The sequence below is a fragment of the Anabrus simplex genome, chromosome 1 (genome assembly GCF_040414725.1).
Source record: "Anabrus simplex isolate iqAnaSimp1 chromosome 1, ASM4041472v1, whole genome shotgun sequence".
NCBI lineage: Eukaryota > Metazoa > Arthropoda > Insecta > Orthoptera > Tettigoniidae > Anabrus > Anabrus simplex.
Window position 1 is genome coordinate 386,477,636 of NC_090265.1, and position 24,498 is coordinate 386,502,133.

At 38.7% G+C, this 24,498-nt stretch overlaps 2 protein-coding genes across 12 annotated transcripts in view; one reads left to right on the forward strand and one right to left on the reverse strand.

Annotated features, from left to right (window-relative positions):
* LOC136856820 (protein bric-a-brac 1) overlaps window positions 1–10,405 on the reverse strand; it is a 1,345,352-nt gene extending 1,334,947 nt beyond the window's left edge. For 3 of the 6 annotated variants that reach the window (XR_010858465.2, XM_067134961.2, XM_067134956.2), the window contains exon 1: window positions 9,829–9,961. The gene's annotated coding sequence lies outside the window, so the exon portion shown is untranslated. Of the gene's footprint in view, window positions 1–9,598; window positions 9,745–9,828; window positions 9,962–10,322 lie in introns of those variants that run through there. The other 3 variants (XM_067134960.2, XM_067134958.2, XM_067134959.2) reach the window with 2 other exon arrangements.
* Window positions 10,286–24,498, forward strand: part of metro (membrane palmitoylated protein 7-like protein metro) — a 225,935-nt gene continuing 211,722 nt past the window's right edge. For 2 of the 6 annotated variants that reach the window (XM_067134962.2, XM_067134967.2), the window contains exons 1-3: window positions 10,338–10,471; window positions 10,830–10,901; window positions 19,684–19,752. In XM_067134962.2, coding sequence (XP_066991063.1) covers window positions 10,865–10,901; window positions 19,684–19,752 — 106 coding nt within the window. In that variant the 5' untranslated portion in view covers window positions 10,338–10,471; window positions 10,830–10,864. Of the gene's footprint in view, window positions 10,472–10,829; window positions 10,902–19,683; window positions 19,753–24,498 lie in introns of all 6 variants that reach the window. The other 4 variants (XM_067134964.2, XM_067134963.2, XM_067134966.2 and 1 more) reach the window with 4 other exon arrangements.

Sequence of the window (24,498 nt, forward strand, 5' to 3'; positions counted from 1 at the left end):
CGATGGGACAGGAATGGCCTAGAAATGGGGAGGAAGCGGCCGTGGCCTTAATTAAGGTACAGCCTCAGCATTTGCCTAGGGTGAAAATGGGAAACCACAGAAAACCATCCTCAGGGCTGCCGACAGTGGGGTTTGAACCCACTATCTCCTGGATGCGAGCTCACACCTGTGCGCTCCTAACCACACAGCCAGCTTGCCCGGTAAGGGAGAGCACATGTTTGGCCACCCATGATGCTGTAGCAATAGCACTGATCTCTATACATGGATCGCTGATGGCAGGTCTCCGCTGCAGGAGAAAGTACGCCAAGTTGAGTGCGCGGTTCGCCATGTTGGCGTACCCAACCTAGAGCTCTCCTTATGGGGAAGCAAAGATAATATAGTCAATTTTAAGTCGCAATTAATGGTGCATTGGAATAATTAAAAATATAGAGACATGTTCACTCAAAGCATAAGGACATTGGGATCACTGACACGTCATTCCGAGGTCACTAAATCTCCGGGATAGCAATAAACATGAGTGTATAATAACGGCCGACAAATATTAACTTAGGTGCTGAATACATGCAATTAGCGTACGGTAGCACAATACGAGTGAAAACCAGTTTCTGGAAACATTGCTGTAAATTGTATACATGTATGCCACGAAATTATGCATTCTTAAAATGATGTACCTATAAACGTAGCTCACTATACAGGTCCCCCTGTGGGTGGGGGCAGTAGAATAACACCCACGGTATCCCCTGCCTGTCGTAAGAGGCGACTAAAAGGGGCCTCAGGGGCTCTGAACTGTGGAGCGTGGGTTGGCAACCACGGGGCCCTCAGCTGAGTCCTGGCATTGCTTCCACTTACTTGTGTCAAGCTCCTCACTTTCATCTATCCTATCCGACCTCTCTTAGTCAACTCTTATTCTTTTCCGAGCCCGACGCTATTAGGTTTGCGAGGGCTAGGGAGTCTTTCATTTTCACGCCCTTCGTGGCCCCCGTCTTTCTTTGGCCGATACCTTCATTTTTCGAAGTGTCGGACCCCTTCCGTTTTTTCACTCTGATTAGTGTTATATAGAGGATGGTTGCCTAGTTGTACTTCCTCTTAAAACAATAATCACCACCACCTCACTATACAGGCCTAGATTCGACATATCGTAATCGGTGCTTGATAATGAATTTCTGTTTCCTGTTTCCATGAAATAACGCGTATATTATCAAATTAAAATATCATTGAAGCAAATGTACACATTTATAAAACCAGCAAATATTCAAAACTTGTCAGTATATCACATTACCTGCAGCTTAATTTACTATTACAGACCTCTTTAATTAAATTCAGCTAGCAAAGCGATATTGATAGTCATCATCAGAAATATGTAACACCAGTTAAAAGAGTCCCAAATACCAGGAATAGTATACTGGGATAGCCCCAAACACCACCACACTTTCCCTTCTCCCACCACTCCAGTGTCTGAAACCCATAATTATTACTGATGTAAATAAGGTCTAGAATTCCCTTCCCCCTGTGGGTGGAGGCGGTAGAATAACACCCACGGTATCCCCTGCCTGTCGTAAGAGGCGACTAAAAGGGGCCTCAGGGGCTCTGAATTTTGGAGCGTGGGTTGGCGACCACGGGGCCCTTAGCTGAGTTCTGGCATTTCTTCCACTTACTTGTGCCAGGCTCCTCACTTTCATCTATCCTATCCAACCTCCCTTGGTCAACTCTTGTTCTCTTCCGACCCCGACGCTATTAGGTTTGCGAGGGCTAGGGAGTCTGTCATTTTCACGCCCTTCGTGGCCCTTGTCTTCCTTTGGCCGATATCTAAATTTTTCGAAGTGTCGGACCCCTTCCATTTTTTCCGTCCGATTAGTGTTATATAGAGGATGGTTGCCTAGTTGTACTTCCTCTTAAAACAATAATCACCACCACCACCACTATCCCCTGCCTGTTGTAAGAGGCGACTAAAAGGGGCCTCAGGGGCTCTGAATTTTGGAGCGTGGGTTGGCGACCACGGGGCCCTTAGCTGAGTCCTGGCATTTCTTCCACTTACTTGTGCCAGGCTCCTCACTTTCATCTCTCCTATCCGACCTCCCTAGGTCAACTCTTGTTCTTTTCCGACCCCGATGCTATTAGGTTTGCGAGGGCTAGGGAGTCTTTCATTTTCACGCCCTTCGTGGCCCTTGTCTTTCTTTGACCGATATCTTCCTTTTTCGAAGTGTCGGATCCCTTCCATTTTCCCTCTGATTAGTGTTATATGGAGGATGGTTGCCTAGTTGTACTTCCTCTTAAAATAATAATCACCACCATCACCTCTAGAATTCCCCCAGACTTCATTTTCTAAGATTCTTATAAGGTCACGTCAATTATTTCATCGAAACCGTCAGTTTAATTTTCCCCTTGTGGGTGGGGGCGGTAGAATAACACCCACGGTATCCCCTGCCTGTCGTAAGAGGCGACTAAAAGGGGCCCCAGGGGCTCTGAACTTTGGAGCGTGGGCTGGCGACCACAGGGACCTCAGCTGAGTAGTGGCATTGCTTCCACTTACTTGTGCCAGGCTCATCACTTTCATCTATCCTATCCGACCTCTCTTGGTCAACTCTTGTTCTTTTCCGACCCCGACGCTATTACGTTTGCGAGGGCTAGGGAGTCTTTCAATTTCACGCCCTTCGTGGCCCTTGTCTTTCTTTGGCCGATATCTTCATTTTTCGAAGTGTCGGGTCCCTACCATTTTCCCCTCTGATTAGTGTTATAAAGAGGATGGTTGCCCAGTTGTACTCCCTCTTAATAAAATAATCCCCCCCCCGTCAGTTTAATTTTGAGAAATAAAAAAAAAATTAAGTAAATCTTTACTTGCAGTTAATGTTTAGTAAAATTGTAAACAGTTGGCTGTACATCACTTCTAAGGTGTACAGTTTGTCCATTTCTATCAAAACAGTCTTCCTCTAAGTGATCCGAGCAGAGAACAGCTGTTTTAGAAGGCTCCAAATTCTCCCGCCTGATACTCCTAATCGATGATTTTAGATGTTCGGGTCTCGAGAAAGGAAACCTACAAAACTTAATTGCCATTTTGCTCCCGGAATATGCGAAATAAGATACAATAAACCTAAAACTCAAAACACTACCCTAGGAAGATTCTTATGTACAGTATAAAACTCCCCGATGAAATGATTTCTCCTTCTGCTGATCGGTTCTGTTTGTACATCCATAAGCTGAACACTGCGGTATGTTAATACGTCGGTAGATGCAGAGTGGGTTGTTGTCCATAACCTCTGTACTCTGACCGGCCAACCGAGCAGAGGAGAGGTGGTCACGGCTCTACCGTGGCTCTACGCCTCTGCATTCGGGAGACGGGCCCGGGGCACAGTGCTGTATTTCTCGCCTGGCCTCGCCCGTCGGCTGTCCTGAGAATGGTTTTCCGTGGTTTTCCATTCTCCTGCACTAAGGCGAATGCCGGGACAGTTCGTAGTATAGGCCACGGCCGCCTACCCCCTCACCTTCTCCGCACATCTCCTTCACCGTAGCAAATCTCCCGGCCTGAGAGACGGCGTAACCGTCTAAGAGGCCCGCCTCCCCCTTCAGGGGGGGAATGAAAACGTTTCGTAGTAGTAGTAGTAGTAGTAGTAGTATGTTAATACCCCGTAGAATGTTTCTTCATTCATATTTCAGATAAACACATACATATTTAAATTGAATCTTGTAATCCACAAGTATACTACAAGGCAACGAACCTAAATTCGTAAAATACACTACTATTTACTTTGCAATAACAAAGCACAGAACACTTGTGGAACTACAATCAAGAGGCCTGGCGTCACTGAACTAAGCATAAAAAAAGCAAGCGCGCTCCTCGTGGTCTATTGCACCATGCGCTCCCTGCCATCTTACTACGCCAGTCATCTTCTATTCGGCTTACTGCTACCCAAGCTACCAGCCATCCAGGTATAGAGATCAGTGAGCAATAGCTACTCCACTCCTACATGGCTACTGAAACCAGGAACTGAACTACTCAATCGCTTCAATCGTCAATCTAAATTTGATCATCTGGTTGAAGAAGTTACCCTCCTAGATGGTAAACATGACATGGCACTGAGAGAAGACACTCCCACAGAGGCTGATGGACCAGTGCAACACCCTGGTAAATCCAACACGGGCCCTGAGCATTTCAATGAAGGGAATCCTACTACACAGATCAATATCCATGTAACTCCTGATAGTCCACTTCGAACCCTGGACTGTAATCAAGAAGAAACACCACTACATTGCAGCAGCCACATCCCTCATCCTCCAGCTTATTTGAAGGACTATGTTCAGTTCCGAGAAGGAAGTGAATGTGGTGATATAAGTTCTATGGAATTTTGTTCATAACACTCCAGAACTCTTTCGACATGTCTGTGATACTCTTTGACGTATTGTTGATCTAATTCATCTATTACATAACTGAGTTTCAAAACTTTTTCTGAGATTTGTTTAATAAAACCTACCTAAAGGTAAATAGTCATTTAAACTCGTAACAGCCTCCTTTGACAATTTCACAGCATAAGTACAATCGATGTGATTCAAACACTGACTATAATATATTAATACACCCAAATCACTCCCTCTCAGCATGGTAGGAGTTGTACTCTACCCAAGCAAGATGTGTAAACTCAACATACAGAGTTATTATAAAATGCCACGTTGTATCAAGTAATGATAAAGGTTTCACACTACTTTGTAAAACATATTTAGTATTGAGAGATGTAGGGCTATAAAATAAAAAGTTGTAAGTCTTCTGTGTGCAGAATATTCTTTGACATTCTCCACTGAGTTCACTTTATCCAAAGCCATATGTTTGGGATATTTAAAAAGTGTCATAGGACTGGTTCAGTTAAGCAAACATTGTGTAAATTGCATCCTTACAGAAGATATATTTGACACCTGACGAGATGCACGTCAGACAGAAATGATATTCTGGGCTTTGAAAACATTAATCTAAGGAAGTCCTTGTACATCTATCAGTTGCCCGGCATGGGAATTAGGTATCTTACAAAGTTCAGTGTTAAAATGGCTTAAAATCCTTAAATTTTTCCAAAACAAATCAGTACACTACACTAGCTAAATACCATGGATATATCTTTTGCTCTGTCTTCAGGTGCTGCAAGCTGTGCCCAATGGTGAGATGTATCACTCACTGATCATGTGTGAAGTGCAGTTAATAGGTCTAGATATGTAAATGAGATAGGACATAATCCCCAGAAAGAATGAAGTACCCCTCTACAATGCAAAGGGGAGTGTATGATGTGTAGTTAGTGGATATACAATAATTATAAACCACCAAACATTTGGAGCAACTTGATACTAATATGCATCTTTATGAAAATATATTGAACCAACGGAGAAATCTACTTCCCAAATTTAGGTACAATTTTGCTTACATTATCACAAACAAATTATATACATTTTACGAGAATATTTTGGGAGAGGAATAGAATGTCTTCTGAGGAGAACTACCATGAGACTCGTAAATTAATTAAAAACAAAGAGATTTCAATATTGAAACGCACATACCATTTGTGGAATGTGAGCAAGCTTTTGAGCAGAATGATTTAAATCAGGTGAACAAATCTACTACAGGAATGCAATTCTAAGGGAATTCAGACAGAAAAGACATGGCTACATTTCCTTAAAAAGAAATTTACATGTAATAGGCTAACATACTTCTCAAATGACATTGCCCTTTTAGCTATGTCCCCCTGTGGGTGGGGGCGGTAGAATAACACCCACGGTATCCCATGCCTGTCGTAAGAGGCGACTAAAAGGGGCCTCAGGGGCTCTGAACTTTGAAGCGTGGGTTGGTGACTACGGGGTCCTCAGCTAAGTCCTGGCATTGCTTCCACTTACTTGTGCCAGACTCCTTACTTTTATCTATCCTATCCAACCTCCCTTGGTCAACTCTTGTTCTTTTCCGACCCTGACACTATTAGGTTTGCGAGGGCTAGGGAGTCTTTCATTTTCACGCCCTTCGTGGCCCTTGTCTTCCTTTGGCCGATATCTTCATTTTTCAAAGTGTCAGACCCCTTCCATTTCTCTCTATGATTAGTGTTATATGGAGGATGGTTGCCTAGTTGTACTTCTTCTTAAAACAATAATCACCACCACCACCACCAGCACCACCACTTTTAGCTATGTCAGAATATGACCTTCCATAATAAGTGGTCTGTTTCACACAAATGTGTATAAACAGTTTCTCACGAACAGTCAACACAGATTTTCGTAAAGGATTCATGTAAATATATGATGACGTTCACAAAATTTGTAGCACCTTTTTACATCTTGAGTCTATACTTGGCTCGTGAAAGTTCACCTTTTGACACAAACGATGGTGGAATCCATGCACTGCAAGTCTTATCAAAACGTGCCTCATCTCATATAGGCCTACCCTTTGTGTACATTTTAGGTAAAAATCTTTCCACATATTATCCATTTTTTTCTAATGCTCATGTAGAAGTTCTTTGTATGCTGGAGTTGCTGGAAGAAGTAGGTTCAACAGCAACTCTTCTATGAAAAATAGTTCCCTAGACAGATGATATATAATAAGACCTTTTGTACTCCATTTATAACTTATAATCATAACAGAGAAATACAGTACAGAAATATCTGTAGAGAAGACTTGAAAGTAGGCTAATGGCTTTCCATGGTAGAGAACTAATTCTGAACAAAATAATATCTTACTTGAAAGACTAGGCTATGGTTATCTTCAGTGCAGAATTATATCCGTAACTTACATCTTTGTTTAAAACATTAACAACACCTCCCAAATTACAACAGAAAAGGTTCAATCAATCAATCAATCAATCAATCAATCAATCAATCAATCAATCAATCAATCAATCAATCAATCAGTACTGATCTGCATTTAGGGCAGTCGCCCAGGTGGCAGATTCCCTATTTGTTGTTTTCCTAGCCTTTTCCTAAATGATTTCAAAGAAATTGGAAATTTATTGAACATCCCTCTTGGTAAGTTATTCCAATCCCTAACTCCCCTTCCTATAAATGAATATTTGCCCCAGTTTGTCCTCTTGAAACAGTAATCAGAAACACAAAAAACAAAAGGGTAGCAGGACCAGACAGGATTTATAACGAGATGTTAAAGGAATCAACAGGAGTGTTAATGGAAATATGGACAGATTTATTTAATACATGCCTCAGCTCAGGAGAAATCCCAGATAGCTGGAGCAAGTCGACAAAGTCCTCTACAAGGGATCAGGGGATATAAATAATCTGAATTCCTACCGTGGTATAGCACTTGAAAATAATATATTTAAAGTTCACACAAAGTTACTCAACAAATGCCTAATGGAGACAATAGATCCACTGATTCCAGACCAACAATTTGGCTTCAGAGAAGGAAGGTCCACCTTACAAGCCATACATAATCTTCTTAATGACATCGACCAAGCGCTAAGACAACCAAAAGGTAAATTCAGAACCGTCTTCATCGACTACACCGAAGCCTTTGATTTGTTGAACAGGACAAAATTCATAGCAAAAATGGAATCCATAACAAACAAAGGAAATGAAATTACAACAGCCATAAGAAATATACTGACCTATAACAGAATACAAATACAGGATGGAATAACAACTTCAAGAGAGATCCTGCAGACAAACGGGGTAGGCCTACTACAGGGGCATCCCATCTGCCCTATCCTATTCAACATCGCCACTGCAGATATCGTGAAGATCTTAGAAAAACCAAATTCGTTATCTCTATACATGTATGCAGATGACATGGTCATAGGTTCCTCAGACAGACTTGAATTGCAAGAAGCACTAAACGACTTACATAACTGGGCAGAAGAAAATTACTTCAGTATAAATAGCAATAAAACAAAATACATGGTGGTCTGGAAAGGTAGATTAGCAAAAGAGGATAAAAGGACTTTAGGAGGGAAAGAACTGCAGACAGTAAACTACTATAAATATCTAGGAATCACCATACAAACAACACGCAATTCATTCAGGATACGCATAAAGGAAAGAGTAACAGCTGCAATAAGAGGAATGTATGACATAAAGAACATACTATCCCTACAGATGGCTATGATATTATTTAATGCCAAAATATCACCAATACTAACCTACGGATTAGAATTAATATGGGAAAACCTATCTTTGGCAGACCTAAACTCAATGGAGAAAGTAAAAACCCGATATCCGAAAGGAGCACTTGGAGTGGCAAAAACAACACCTTCCGGGCTTGTTTACGAATTGGCAACCTACTACATTGAGGACTTACGTTACAAATTATCTCTGCCATCTACTAAACAAGTGACAAAACTGATCCAGACAAGAGAGAAGAAGCGCGCAGAAATCCCTTTGGACTTCTATGGCACAAATTCAATGATCGACAGGAGATGAGTAAAAAAGAAAATCAAGAACTTAGGAATGTAATAACAAGATTGGCATCCATGGTTTTCACCATAAAATCTGTAAGAACAAAAAGTTCCATGAACCAAACAATGAATGTGTATGTGCACTTTGTAATAACCACTATAACAAATACCATATAACCATGTGTCCTAAAAGAGAAAGATCGACAGTGGACTATACGCACAACTGTAAGCAACAGGCACGCATTTTCCTTTTTAATTTAATCTATGTACGTTAGTATGCAATAATAATAATACTTTAACAAAACCAGTTCTCAGTCATGAAAGTGAAGCATGGACAAAGTTAAATTGACAGTGTGCAAAAGGGTATTCATGCAACGAACAGATAGTATAAAAAATGAAATGAGTAGGCCTACATACGAAAATAGCTGAAGATTTATCCGCTACATTCTAAAATACCAGCAAAACTGACTGGAACATGTCTGCAAATGGATAAACAATGGTTCCCAGAGCCTATGGACTACAAAGATCACTTTTATAATGAAGTTTACGATGGGAAACAAGAAGTACAGACAGTATAATGTGGTCAAAGAGACAAACGAAATAAAAACATTGTAGGCCTACAGGGAACATTTCCAGTTCAGAATATCTAAGAAATTAAAGGAATGCTATTGTGTCAATGGGTTCAAACCAACATAGTCACTTCTATTACTGTTGAAGTGCTCAAAGAGAAGAATCTCAATTAGCCAACTTTGTAAATCTTACTACACTTGTATGCACAACTGTGCACATTTCTTGCATTAATGTATTTGAATCTATGGGAGTATGCTATTGAGAGAGGTCAAGATATTTTATGCATTTTAACAGCATTGTAAACAAACATTAGAATATGAGATAAGGAATTATGCTCAAAACCCAATGTTACATTCTACAGGTCACACACAAATAAATTATCCTGTATTTCAAATGAAAAATAAAACTTTAAAATAATCTTACACTACAAACTTAAAACTCTCCAAATCAGACATTTACCACAAAAGATAGATTTTAAAAACTAGTCTAGAAATAGATCAGGGCACAGTAACACTGTTAAATTATAACCAAAGTAGGAAATTTGATATGAAACACTGTATTACAACGAACATGATGACAGTTTCAAGTTTCATGCACTCATGTGGCTGTTTAGAAGAGTGTAAAGGCAAAAAAATACACACTTAGTTTGAATCACACAAGCCACTAACCTCAAGCATTACAAGAATTACAGTACGAACACAGTAGAACTCGACTTGGTGTCACAAAATAACCAACTTGTTAAATGATAGGACGACTGTCAATCACATCACAGAATCCCGGTTCCTCAAGAAGAAAATTGAAAGGTCTATCATGCATAAGCTTACGCTTCCTCGTGAGGTTACCAAAATGTAAACAACTAACGAATTATTAATGTGACTGAAAATAATGCCAGTCTTACCTAAAAATCACTCTGGTGGTTAGAAAAACATGCAGTAAATAGCAAAAAAATATTTATCTTTCATCCAAAAACACAAAAAAATATACAAAATATGCTCTAGCTCCTAGCCCTCGGATGCATTGCAGTGTGCCCGCATTCTTGCCAATATAAACTCTACGATACTAATTTTAACCCTTTCGGCAATCTTACTTCCCTCTTAAATTACCGGGAATTATGAGCTGTAACTAAGCAGTTATAACAATCCAATCCTCAGTACAGAAAAGACTGAAAACTGGAATAATATACATCCTTGTGATCACTTTTAAGGATCCGTCAAATTTACATGTAAAAACTTCAAGTTTTACAAGTTGGTGAAAATGGGCTCGAGGCGTGGCATAAGTAATGATATAATTTAGGACTAATACACGCTCTTACATGAACTAATATAAGAAATAAAATTCTTCACATGTCAGAAACGGCATTAAAGAGTACTGCAAGGGATTCAGTATACTTACAACTGTAGACTCGGCGAGGTTTGCACGTTTAATCCGATTAGCTTTGCCTGCACATCTTCGCCAAAACAATATGGCGCTCGTCTGTAGGTAGAAATAGCTTTAAATGAAGAAAAAAACATATTTTACTCATTAATGGCACTATGTACTTGGTAATATTGAACGCTTTTTATTCGTATTACTGGATTCTAATCAATATGTGGCAAATTTTACAGTTTTATGTTGATTTATCAATGGATAAATGAGACTATTCATTCTTTTTTTGGTTACATGCATTTGGTGTACATTTTTAAATCCCAGCGTATTATGTGCTTGTTATAATTCTTGTTCTACCTTACAGGCTTGTGATTAAAAGTTAGGACCGATGATTTCAAAATGCGTATTTTGTGAATTGGAGGTTGTGTTGTAACGACAGATAATTACCACAGAAATTGTCAGCAACCTGTACGATATTTACTGGTGTGTTTACGCATTAACTTATACATTATATTCACTTGTTCTCTCTTGCAGGCTCATGTAATTCGTTAATTAATAATTGAAGTAGAATGACAGCAGTTATGGCAACTACTAACTGGGATCCAGGTAAATATTATCTAGTTAATTAGTTGTTAGATTCGTTGTTTTCGTATAAATCTTCGATTTATTTGGAAATATTCCGTCTAATCAAGGCAATAATTATACTGATAATGTTATGACTGCTCAACATGAAACTGAGCATGTCAGAGTTTATTATTGTATCTTCAAATACCAGAGATGATTAGGCCTTCGATAAGGCTTATAGAATGGTATCACCGCATGTGTTTGACTCGTGGTAGGCTATTAGAATTTTGCAGTAGTAATGTGATCATCACATACCTGTTCATCTGTACATTTTTATCATTCCTAACAGACTGAATGATTATGAGATTGTTATTTTGCAAAATTTAATTGATATATGCCCTGTACTGAGTCGTAAAGAAGAATAGGCCTATAGCCTAGTGACTCAGCTTAATTTTCCTTTGTAACAGTATGCCGTTGAATATAACCGCCATCGTTTTCAAGTACCTGCTTTATGATAGTCTATTATGGAAAATGGGGAGATCCAAATCACTAGCCTGTAGCTAAGAAAGAATTGGATGACTGACTGGGAAACAATCGCTTGGGTTCAATTTTCAAATTTTATCAGTACTATATTTTCCCCAGTGCATTGTATATCCCCTCCTCTGGAAAACTAACAAAAGTGCAAATTATCAGTTTATCAGGAGATCTAAAACAAGTTATGTTTGCACATGTAAAAAGCCCATTTTTATATTTTTATGAATGGTTGTATGTGTTAGCTGTACAAAACAAGCTACAGATGCAAGACCTTGCCAGAGAATGGATCTTATGCACCGTAGCTTAAGTGTGGACCTAGTTTGCCAGAGGCAGGAGGCATAATATGCCTACGTAAGTTACACCGGGCGAGTTGGCTGTGCGGTTAGAGGTGCGCGGCTGTGAGCTTGCATCCGGGAGATAGTGGGTTCGAATCCCACTGTCGGCAGCCCTGAAGATGGTTTTCCGTGGTTTCCCATTTTCACACCAGGCAAATGCTGGGACTGTACCTTAATTAAGGCCACGGCCGCTTCCTTCCCATTCCTAGGCCTTTCCCATCCCATCGTCGCATAAGACATATCTGTGTCAGTGCAATGTAAAAAACAAAAACAAAAAAAACAAAAACATATTCATACCTTGGTCTACCCCTACTGTTCTTACCACCTACACTTCCTTCAAAAACCAACTGAACAAGTCCTGGGTGTCTTAAGATGTGCCTATCATTCTATCTCTTCTTCTCGTGCATGATATTTTGGATATAGGGGCCTTATTTTTTGGTGAAATAAAACTGTTGATTTTGGTGTTAAAAGTGACGCTATTTCGGTAGGTATTTCATGAAATAAATTGTTATACTGGTCGATGTTTCTTGCAAAATCTTCCTTGTAGTAGCGTATGGGGTAAATGTAACTAACTTTGTGATAAAGGGGTTTTAAATTAAACTCTTGTTATGTATCATTGTTATTAAATCTTAGAAAATCCTAATATGCGAATTGTTATAGAAATAAATATATAAATCACTGATACTTCGAAATGAAGTTAGGTGATCTGCCCTGTGATATACATTTATACATAGCCTACATTTTTAGACGTTTAATTAGTTGTCTCCAAAGAACAAACTAAGCATGGTTTCAAGATTATCAGGATGCAGAGTTGTGCGACAGTCAGAAAGCGTCTTTGTGTAAGCAGAGAAGCTCCTCTCGCTGACCACATTGGACGTCAGAAACCATAATGCTTGCGAATACTTCGATGCAAATTCACTGTGGTCTTTTATAAAACCTCCTAAAACTTTGCTAACACTGTCTTCTTTCACTTCCTCAACCAGATGTGCTTTCATTGCATTTTGCAAAGTCATATAGATCTGGAAGATGTTCATGGGTATACTCCTTTCCCCGGTCGGGGATGAGTAGCTCAGATGGTTAAAGCGCTGGCTTTTTGACCCCAATTTGGCAGGTTCGATACTGGCTCAGTTCGGTGGTATTTGAAGGAGTTCAAATACGTCAGCCTCATGTCACTAGTTTACTGGCACGTAAAAGAACTCCTGCGTGATAACATTTCTGTATTTCGACGTCTCCGGAAAACGTAAAAGTGGTTACTGGGACATAAAAACAATAACATTATTACTAATCAAACAGGCGATTTATTTACAATAGGCCTACCAATACCGTCATCTTTTACAGTAAAGACAGTAATATTTATCTTTTATATTAATTCTCTTCCTCATGCCAGGATTATCCTATTTTTCTAGAGGAATGTTAGCTTGCATGAATGCTTTTTTTGTGTCTATTACAAATTTCTATCTATAATTTTTCAACACCTTTACGATCTGTAAAGTATCGCCGATTGTTATTTGCCGCTTAGAATTATGTTCATTTGCTTAATTCTGATTCTCTGCAGTGTATATCGCAAGTTTTAACTTTACGAATATTACTGGCACACTATTGATACATTAGAAACTTTCTTGCAGCATCAGATACATAGAACCCCTATCTGTTGTATTCCTCATCCCTTGAAAAACCTGTTGTGACTTCAGTTTTCAGCATTTTTATACTTAAATGTTGGAAATTTGCCGATAAATGTTCGTAAGAAATAAACTCTCATTGCGTATTGCTGTATCTACAACCGGTCTTGTATCTTGTTATGACCACAACGCTATTTGCTGTAATCGATAACAGATATTGATTTTTATCGACTGCCTTAGAGATCGTGGAACTGAATACACATACTTTCGATACACAGTGGGTATTTGTGTGCATTTGTGTGGAGAATCTACAGAGCTATCAAGCAAATGAGAAGGAAACTACAGTAGTCAAGTTCTCAGAAGCTTTAAACGTTTATTGGAGAGCTCTTCCGGTGCCTTTTCGCACCAAGTGGTGTATATTTCGTGATTATTTGCTCATTTCACGTAATAAATCAAATTTTTCTATATTTTGTGAGTTCATTTTGCTAACATACGGTATTTTTAGTACCTGGGAAGTCGTATATAGACAAGAAAGAAAGAAAAAAAACTCGTGCATATCGTTAATACCAAAAAATAAATATGGTGGATACTTATATTAGTCATAGATTCTTCAGAATAATATCAGAAAGAATTCTCACACATATGAATAGGAAGTACGTTTCAGCCAGCTTAATAATGTAGACTGTGGGGAATGTGCAAGTCACAAGGTTCAGAGCGCTCTAGCTGACTTTCCTGAGTTACTGGGCAGTCTAGTGCTGCTAGTTGCTATTGTAAAAGTGAGCAAGGAGCAATCATCGGGAGATATTTTCATTTATGATGGATTTAATACTGTGAAATTTATACACAAAAGCGAATCAAATAATACCACAAAAGAGCATGCAATTGTAAATGATATCATGGGTGTTAAATGACAGAAGTTTTCTTTCCTTTACATTTTTTTTTTTTCTTTTACATTTTGCTTTATGTCTTACTGACACAGGTAGGTCTTATGGTAACGATGGTATAGGAAAGGTCTAGGATCGGGAAGGGAGCATCCATGGCCTTAATTAAGGTACAGCCCCAGCGTTTACCGGGTGTGAGAAAAGATTAGTCCCTAAGGGTGATAAATGGGAGTTAAGACCCCAAAAAACACTCATTTCTCCAAAAATTTTAATGTACAAATACAAAATTCTAAATGGCGGTGTATATTTTTAATTCCTAGAAGTAGAATAGGAAGTATTTTAAAACATTTCACTCCTAAGGGATTAAATGAGGTAAGCTCCAGAAATGAAAATATTCATCCCTCCAAAATCGTTTGACATACAAAGTTATTTTACAAGAAGGCGATGTCCTAGGCGTAAAATTTGATTTACTTCGAAATGTTTTAATAATAATAATAATAATAATAATAATAATAATAATAATAATGGTTTTACATTCCTCGAACTACTTTCATGGTTATCAGAGACACCAAGGTGTCGGAATATTGTCTCGCGGGAGTTCTTTTACATGCTGGTAAATGTACCGACACAGTGCTGACGTATTTGAGCACCTTCAAATACCACTGAACTGAGCCAGGATGGAACCTGTCAACTTGGGCTCAGAAAGACCATTTGAGCCACTCAGCGTGGCTTCACAATGTTTCTCCACCAAGGAGTGTAGAAGGCGGCAGACAATCACAATAGGCTATTCATTTTTCTAAAAACGTTTCACGTACAAACTTAAAATTTTACATGAAGGTTGGTCTTCTATGTCCTAGATGATAAAATAAGAGATATTTTAAAAACATTCTATCCCTAAAACAAAACATTCATCCTCCATTAACTTGCTGTTCGACGTACTGTAACTTACCCTGTCCGTCATTTTGCCTAGCTCAGCGGAGAATCTGCGTGGACTGTCTGGACATAAAGGTATGGGTCAAAAAATCTATCTAAAAAGTAACTTAAAATCTTAGGACAGGGTCTAGAATACATTATTCATAAATGAGAACTCGTAGAAATATAATGGTGGAAAGATTTATTAACAATAAGCACAAGAAAAAAGATAATCTTCACAAATAAAAGAAAATTAAATTACAAAAATCTTACAATAAAATTCGTCTTCACAGTTTAAAATAGCAAAAACGGGTCTCGAACCCAATTATCATAGTGGGATACGGTTGTATTATTGTGTTTTTGATGTAGGATTTAGATAAATGAAACTGCTATGGGACGTAGCCTCAATCTGAATCTTCTCTTGACATGAATTGTAATTATAGATTTGCACATCTCGGCCTGATCAAACAATTCTGAAGTAGTCAGTAAACAAATATATTGAGCTCTTGCTTGGGACTGTCATATACCCCCAAAAGAACACTGAATTTACAATCACAGGATCCGCCCAGAACAAATTGGAGAGGGAGCAGAACCTCACTACCTCAAACCAGCATGTGTTGTAATTCCCTTAATCAACGATGTACACAACAATGGGAAAAATACCCCCCCCCCCCCCTGGAGAAAATCATACACAAGATCAAAATAAACACATCCTGAAAAAGAAAACAAATATATATATTGGACATCATCGTCTGGACTCCTTGGTCTCGAACGCAAGACCTGTATGGCTCTGGATGTCAACTGCCCTGTATTACGCATGGCGGGTACTTGCTGGCTAACTTAGCGAACTCTGGTCAGCCTTGGAGAGAGAAAGTGAAAGGCGAAATATTTTTACACGCACACAGAAACTAACCTGCCTCAATCTGGATAACGGATTTGTGTGTACACCGCATTCATTCATTCATTCATTCATTCATTGTGGCTCAGTCGGCCAACCTCTACAGTCTTTACCTGCTTTGGGGTCAACAGACCTTTCTCCTCTGGGCTCTTGAAAGCATTCTCGTCTTTCATCACATTGTCAGAGAGGTGGCTCTCTGAGCTAAAGTTGTATCTCATTATGGCACATCAAAGTGTGTCCCAATATCGCAATTAGGCCTCGTATCAGCCTGTACGCAAATACATAAATCGTATCTCTCAATGAGATAGCCTGTTCTCTATACGGCTCCTCACGCCTCGCATCTGTAATAAATAGGTTCGAATCTAGGCTCTCTTGGCCTATCCTAGTGTCTAAGCCTCCTCAGGCTACTTTCACACATCTCACTGCGGTGTCACACACGTCGTGGCTCTCTCCGGCCACGCATCTACCCCCTCTAGCTTCTCATCCCATACAACAAGTAGAGATTGGTTTGTTGTTGTATCGTATGAAAGACCTCTCTGAATCACAATGGCGTAAATCTCTCCCTGGTCTCACTGCAACTGAAAAACATACCCCATACGTAATCATGCACATCCTGAAGCTGTTAACTATGTCATCTCTTCCCTGTTCGAATCTCTGGAGGTAAGTTGACCTCCAACTCATTTTGACGACTAGGACACCAATATAACCCTCTCGTCCATACATGGCACATAAGAAATCTACATACAAAATCACTTATACTAAACCATCATTACCCTCATACCATCTAAAGCAAAGCTAATAAAACACATGGCTGGTGTCTGCAGTCAGCCCCAAGCTATTACTTAACCTACACTTGAAATAAACGTGCCTAAGGCATTTGAAAGTTACAGTTTAGATATTTACATTACTGAAAAGGCCCTGAGTCAAATCTACAACTATAAGTCATGCTTAAATGCAGTTCAACTCGTCTGAAATCCTCTGTCATTGCCTCAGCGCGTCGTCCAGGTCAGTGTTGTGGAATGAGCACATTCCAGCACTATGTGCGCTAGATCCTGAAGCCTGGCACTCGAGTCCTGGGAACGCCATTATGGATACCGTCTTCTTTTTTGTCGAACCTCGGCAAATCCTGGAAACTGGATGATGAAATATGACACTCTTCTTCACTGCCTTGTATGTATTCGCATATAATGCCGCGAGCTAGGCCAGATGTTAGTAATTTAATCTGCTACTTATGAAATTAGTCTGACCACGAATAGAGCCTATTATGGGTATGATACCCGGTCACAACTAGTCCGTATGCCACACGTACTGCAGTAAATTGAAGAACTCAATCTAGTTATGATATTTATTTACTCACAGAAAATGCTCCCTAACTACAACTTTCTAATCACTTTGTTAGAGACACTTTGTCTCGAGGTTTGATACGAGCGACACGCACTATACACCTGTCTTTCATCAACTAGCCTCCCGCTCACACGGCTGTCTATCCTTTATAGCGCCCTCCAGTTTCTGTTGGGCTTGGTACTTCCCCACTCTCGCTAGAGATTGTCTTTGTGTACCGGCTACTCCTTTCCAACGGCTGTTTGGTGTAAGTACCAGTAAGGAAACCTTTAACATTCCTACTTGTCACAGCTATGGTGTAAATAGTGCTCCATAATTCCAATCATTATTTTCCAGTGTTTTGCATTCGGTGAAACTTCCACTCGTGTAGAAATAACATCTCGGATTAGCACGCTACTAGGCCTGGAGTGCCCAGATTTGGCTATGTGTAGTTGGCCCTATTGGGTTCATGTGACAAATTCAAACATCTCTGTCCCGCAACCTTCTCTCTCTTGCACTGACTCACTTGGGAACGCTGTCTACGGGGTCTTTACGAGTAAGTTCAAAATAAATCTTGCTTCCTGTTGGGGTTTCCACGAGTAACCGCAAGGACTGCAGCTTGCGCTGCAGGGTCGTCTCCTCCTACGGTACAGTACGAAGTCAAAATTTTACAGGTTGGTCACATTTACGCCCTAGATGTTAAATAACATAGGGTTTTAAAACATCCAAAACTAAGCTATCATTCCACCAAAACCATTTGATGTATGAACTGAGGGTGTATTTTATAGGCTAGCCAACAGTGGACTTTCCAAAATGTAAAGCTTTGAAAGGTAACTTTCAATTTAAAACCGTAGCAAAGCTAGTACTGTATAGGAGAAAAATGAAAATACATCTGAACCAATATTTCTACATATCTCCAGTTTGTGTAATTATTTTTAATTAAATGTGAAACCTACATTTTATAAAAAAATCAAAACTGAAGAGGTTTCAGAATTGTCATAACTCCCCTTAATATGTTTTGCAGGAAAGAATTCGGATTTATTTACAGGAAGACTTAAATCTGGAATCAGCACAGAATTAATTATGTGATTATATGAATTTAGCTTTGTAATAAGGACAGTCCACCTCTGGTGTAGTGGTTAGTGTGATTAGCTGCCACTTCTGGAGGCCCAGGTTTGATTCCCTGCTCTGCCACGAAATTTGAAAAGTGCATGGATGCTTGGAACAGGGTCCACTCAGCCTCTGGTGGTCAACTGAGTAGAGCCATCCTCGAAGTGGTTTTCCATAGTTTCCCCGCTCTTCTCCAGGCAAATGCTGGGATGATAACTAAAGGGCACAGCCGTTCCCTTCCCTCTTCCTTGCCTATCCCTTCCAATCTTCCTATCCTCCACAAGGCCCCTGTTCAGCAGTGCAGTTGAGGCCGTCTGGGTGACGTACCGGTCTTCCTCCCCAGTTGTATCCCCAGCCAAATATCTCACGCTCCAGAACACTGCCCTTGAGGCGGTAGAGGTGGGATCCCTCACAGAGTCCAAGGGAAAAACCAACCCTGACAGTAAACGGATTAAATAACGATATAATAATCAAGGACAACGAATTTATGAGACGTATTAACATCTGCTTTAATAATGACTTGCACCACAGTCATTCTCAAGGTATCGATTAAATATATTATTTCACGATACTTCATTCTGTTCACTGCCAATACCCATTTTTGTCATCTTTCTTTTTGTATTAAACGCAAAAAACTACACTAGGATCAATATAACGGTCTGAATTATGGCAATTTACGACATGCCAGTGTTGTTTAGCATGACAAGGACGCCTTATATTGCCTCTATATGTAAATTGTGTGTTACAAAATACTATTATACAGACAAATAACAAATCTTTCAGTCAGTCAACATCACAGTCGTGCGTTAGTTAAACCAGTGTGGCCTGCACGCCACCTCACTGTTTCCCCACCTTTAGCACTATTAATCACTTGCATGTTTCCCATAGGCCTTATTTTAACCTCTGTGTGGGAATAGGTATGTGGCTGATATTCATCCATTAAATAAGAGAATGGTATAGACACTAAATGTCAGTGTCTTTCAGTAGGTTTGTTAGTGAAATGAGCACAGGAGAGGGAGACATTTTTACTTCGACAGTATTAATCCCTAAGAATAAACAATTTTGCTTGTAGACAGTTGACTTTTAGAGAAGAATTATGCATATTTATTTTCATAGTACACTTTTTCTTTCTGTTTCTCAGTCTCACCTTCAACTATTCAATTATTTCTTTGATCTACTCATTGTTCTCATTGTAAATTATATTTTACATTGCAGGACTGCATGATTTTGGAACGGAGGGATACAACGCATTTAGATTGCTGAATATTGAATGTGACAATGTAGGTAGGTTTTAGATGTTCGTTCACCTCACATGTGACACAAAGGAGTTAAATTGAAAAATTGGTAGTCATTTTCTAAAAAGAATACTCGTAGAATATATGTTAGATTATTAATTGCAGTCAGTTATTGGTTTGGATATGATTGTCTGAAAATAACTTATTGACATATTAGCTTGTTTTGATCTTCCAAATTCAGTAACTGAATAGATAGGATTGTTCTCTCTTGCCAGTTATTTGCATGTTGCAGTTCAATCAGTTTGGCATAAAAGGTAGGAGGTGAAGGTAGAATGCAATCTCATAAGGTACTCTTTTTAATAGGAAGTTTAGGGAGGTGGCCAAAAAAAAAAAAAAAAAAAAAAAAAAAAAAACAAAAAAAAAAAAAACCAATTTGATCCTTTTTCAAAGCATTGGTGCAAAATGACCCTCTGGAGGTATAACAATTTCAATACAGATGGAACTTCTGTCTAATACAAAGGATGTGGAGTATGGGAACATAGGAAATACGTGGGCTTAACCCAAGGCGAGTCTGCAAGGAACTAATTGCAAACTCTCATGGCTTTGCAATGAATCAAAAGGTAAATAAGTTAATTTGGATTATGGAGAAACATGCAGCTTTAGAGTAGATTTATTAAGTCCATGGAAACTACAATAGATAATATGAAGGAACAAATGGAAATAACTCTGGTAGAAAAGGTACAAGAAGCAGTAGCAAGGGAAACACCAGAGGCAACTACCAGTAGTATTGTAATTAAAGTGCTCCCCTCAGAAATTGAGCTATGAGTGAAGGAACATTGGTTAACCAAAGCTGCATATGCTACAACATGTAGCAATTGATATCGACAGTGTAGTGTTTCAGATGGCCCACTAAGTTCTTTGAATAGAAGTAGGAGGTCTATTCATGTTACCTCTTGGAAGGGTAATGTGCGAAAATCACTCCGGAGTAGTGGAAAAGCATACACAATCACGAAAGGAGTGTTGAAACCTGGTAAATGTCTTTCTACTCATGCAAGTATGAGAATGTTATATATCCAATGAGGTGTTTTTGAATGCTGTTACACATCTCCTTTGCATGTGTGTCTGTACACTGATAATCGCAAAAGGTGTTTCTTGAAGGAAAGCAGGATGGTATTTTCAGACATTTTTAGGTATGTGAAAGTGATGAGCCTATTTTTATCCTTTCAGAGCCGGGTCTGCATGTGTTTGCATAGAGATTGCAAACACCTCATGCTTGAAATGGTGGAGAAAAGTTTCCACCTCAAGAATTATCGTGGACAGTGAGTTTTCCTTGCAGAAAATATGGAAATAATAGAACTTCGGCGCTGGAGAATCTAGGAAGCTCTCTCACATAAGTCTTGTACTTTCAAATATTACATTGTCATACAAGAGAAAATTTAAAAAATGGAGACACAGAATTTAAACGTTATGCTATCCACAAAAATAGATGGAACTTTATCCCAGAGGAAGACAGAGGGGTAAATGACCATAGAAAGAGCTTTGCATTTCAGGAGAGTCAACACAGCAGAAAAGAAAACAGTAACAAATGTCTTAAGTGCAGATATAAGTGTTGCTGCTATGCGGAGGTTGTTCCAGAAAGAAAAACCCACCTCAAAAGTGTCTCTATTTTTTTATCGTAATATCTTGAATAAAGAGCATAAGTTTTGGACTGTTGAGGTCTGATAGGTATACCAGATGTGATGAACTGCACATAATAGTAATTGTGTCACAGTCGAGAAGGAAGAAAAGATATGATGTGAGAGTGAATTGTGAAACCGAAATGGCTTACACAGCAATGCATGAGGAGATTGTCCTTGCAAGAGAAAAAACCTTTTTGTGCTGTGTGTTGATTTCCAACAGGTGTTTTCTGCCCTTCTCTTGCACATTCAAATATATTCTACCAAAGACAATATACGTCATATAACTGACTTTGCCATTTGCACTCGAGTGCACAACTATGCATATATAATACGAATCCGTGGCTAAAAGAGGGTCCATGTAGATAGTATGGTGTATCTTCAACTGTGTTCGTGTGCAGTATGTAACCTTTGTGCTAGGTCAAGAACGCAGAGTCACCATATGGTCTGATCGCTGGGTGGTACAGAACAATAACTGGAAAATGGTTGTGTTGTTACGGTGGTTGGTCGCATCAGGCTACTTTACTGAAACAAATCAGTAGTTCCTTTGTAGCAGGCACAGCTTTATACCATGCAACACAGCATTCGCTCAAATTGAAAGGAAAAAAAAGAAAGTATCGGAACAAGGCCAGAATTTGCCGGCACAGCTATAATGACATACTCTTCTGTTTATGTTCCAAACAATGGGAAGATGTTATCAAGAATGGTTGTCCTAATAATCCATTTTAAGTGACAATGATGATCCAGGAAAATTCTTAATGTGACTCAACTAGAGTCAAACCTACAGAAAGACCTCTCAAACCAATGTACTGAGTACCTATTCCTGTGACTAAAGAGAAGAAAAAGGACATAATCATCGTAAGTGAATATTTAGAACCATGGTACCCATTCCTTTAACTAAAGAGAAGAAAAGGACGTAATCATTGTGTGTGAATATTTAAAACCATGGTACTGCAATGTCTACAACAGCTTTCCTTCTGATTGATTCTGTACTTCTCTTAGTACAGTAACCAGACATGGAGTTCTAATTCTTTAATCTGCTTTTACTAGGCATTGTGCTTTATATTGTATGGAAAAGTTTGAAGGAACTGTCTTGTTATCTCTCATACAATGTGTGATTTTCACGATATCCAAAGTTTTTGTCACTTTAGTGAAAAACTGATAGCAGGATATAAATGATATGAGCATGTTATTGCTGCTGTTTTATGTCACTTTTTAGTCTTTATTAAAACTGCTTGGTGCATATTGAAAATTTGTAAATATAATCTTCTTCGTGAAAGGTTTCTGCTCATGCAGGTAAGCAGTTTATTAGGTTACTAGCTGATGTACCTGTGCTTTGCTACGGAATTCTCAGAAAGACTGTCTGTGGTTATCCCAACTGAAGTCAACAGAAGTCATTACAGTGACTTCAGTAGGAATGTAGCAACTAAAAGCAATGTTATAAAATACTCGATCAAATGAAAAACTGCAAATTTTCTCACTTTAACGAACAGTACTACGGTAATACCAATATAAATGGTCCGATATTGGTCATTATACATTTTCCAGCAAACTCGTTTCCGGTTGCCAGCGTTTCGCTCCAGTGTGTTAAGTTGGGCTCATCAGTTGGTAAATAGCACACCCACCAAGATGCATGGCTAGTGCATACCGCGGAGGCCACCGCGTAAACTACTTGGAGCCACCAGCAGTGCAAATGCACTATGAGATCAATTTTTTGAGCTTTCTATATTGTAGGCCTTCACATTTAGTTTTCTTCTGACTCTGTGATATTAGAGCATCTTATAAAATAATTTATAGCGTAGACTGTATTTCCTTATTCCTCAACTTTATCTACCGATTTTCATTAAATTCTGTTTACCCATTTTCTTGTGACTCGGTGCTGAAATTGTCTTAGCAAGAAAAATCCATATTCGTGAGTATCTCTGTTATCATAGCTGATATGGTAAACATGTATAATACATACATTTTAATACTATATAACTTTAGTTATGTAGTATTTATCAATAGGAACACCAATAACATAAATATTTGAGAATGAGATTTTAGGCCTTCCTCTAAACTACCATTTCACTCAGCATGCATTGTTCATGGCCTGGATTGTAGTGACTTATTCTCCGACTTTAAATACCGATTTTCATTAAATTCCCTTCAGCCATTTTCTCGTGATGCATGTATATACGTACAGACAGAAATTACGAAAAATTAAAAAGTGCATTTCCTTGTTACTGTGGACACGACCGATACATAAATTCAATTATTTTTAAGTTGTGACCAATGTACAGACAAAATTGTTATTTTATAATCTTTATATATATAAAGCAAGATGTCCTGACTGACTGACTGATTGCTAATCAACGCTTAGCAAAACCTACTGGAGAAAATTGTATGAAAATTTGAGGACATGTTCCTGCCATAGTTTTGATGCACACTAAGAAAGGATTTTTAAAAATTCCTATTTTAAAGGGTGGAAAAAAGGGTGAAATGTGATTTTATATTTTTGTTGAATACTTCCATTAAAAAAAAAAAAAACATTGTTCTTATATTCATTCAGATATTTCTTTTCATATAGCATAAATACTATTTTAAAAGAAATTTTTAAAATTCTGATTTTTAAGGGGTAAAAAGGGGTGAAATGTGGTTTTACATTTGGGTTCAATATCTCCGTTTTTTTTAAAATGTATTGTACATATATATTCATTCAATCTTCCAAATCATCTCAATAGTACAGCAAAAATCTTGCATTTCTTGAAAAGTAAATGGAAATATATTTATTTTCAAGATTTTCCAGATGAAATAATTCCCTTGCTTGCATGAATCTTTGCCTTTTACCAATCAAAAATGGCCGCAGCACTTTCCAACATTTATAAGTGTATGTGCCAATTCATTCCGCTTCCGTGTATTTTAAGACAGTAATGAACCAAGTCCTTAATGAAAATAAAATACAATTGACAGTATATAGGCCTAGATATACAAATGTTTGTCATTGAATTCATGAGGAGTTATTTCACACTGCGCTGAAAGCGCAACAAGTCAACGGACTCCAGAGTGCGAGAATGCAGGTTCGAATCTGCCTGTTGGTGGCTTTTTTTAACACAGGAATATTGTTTTAAGAAGGAGAA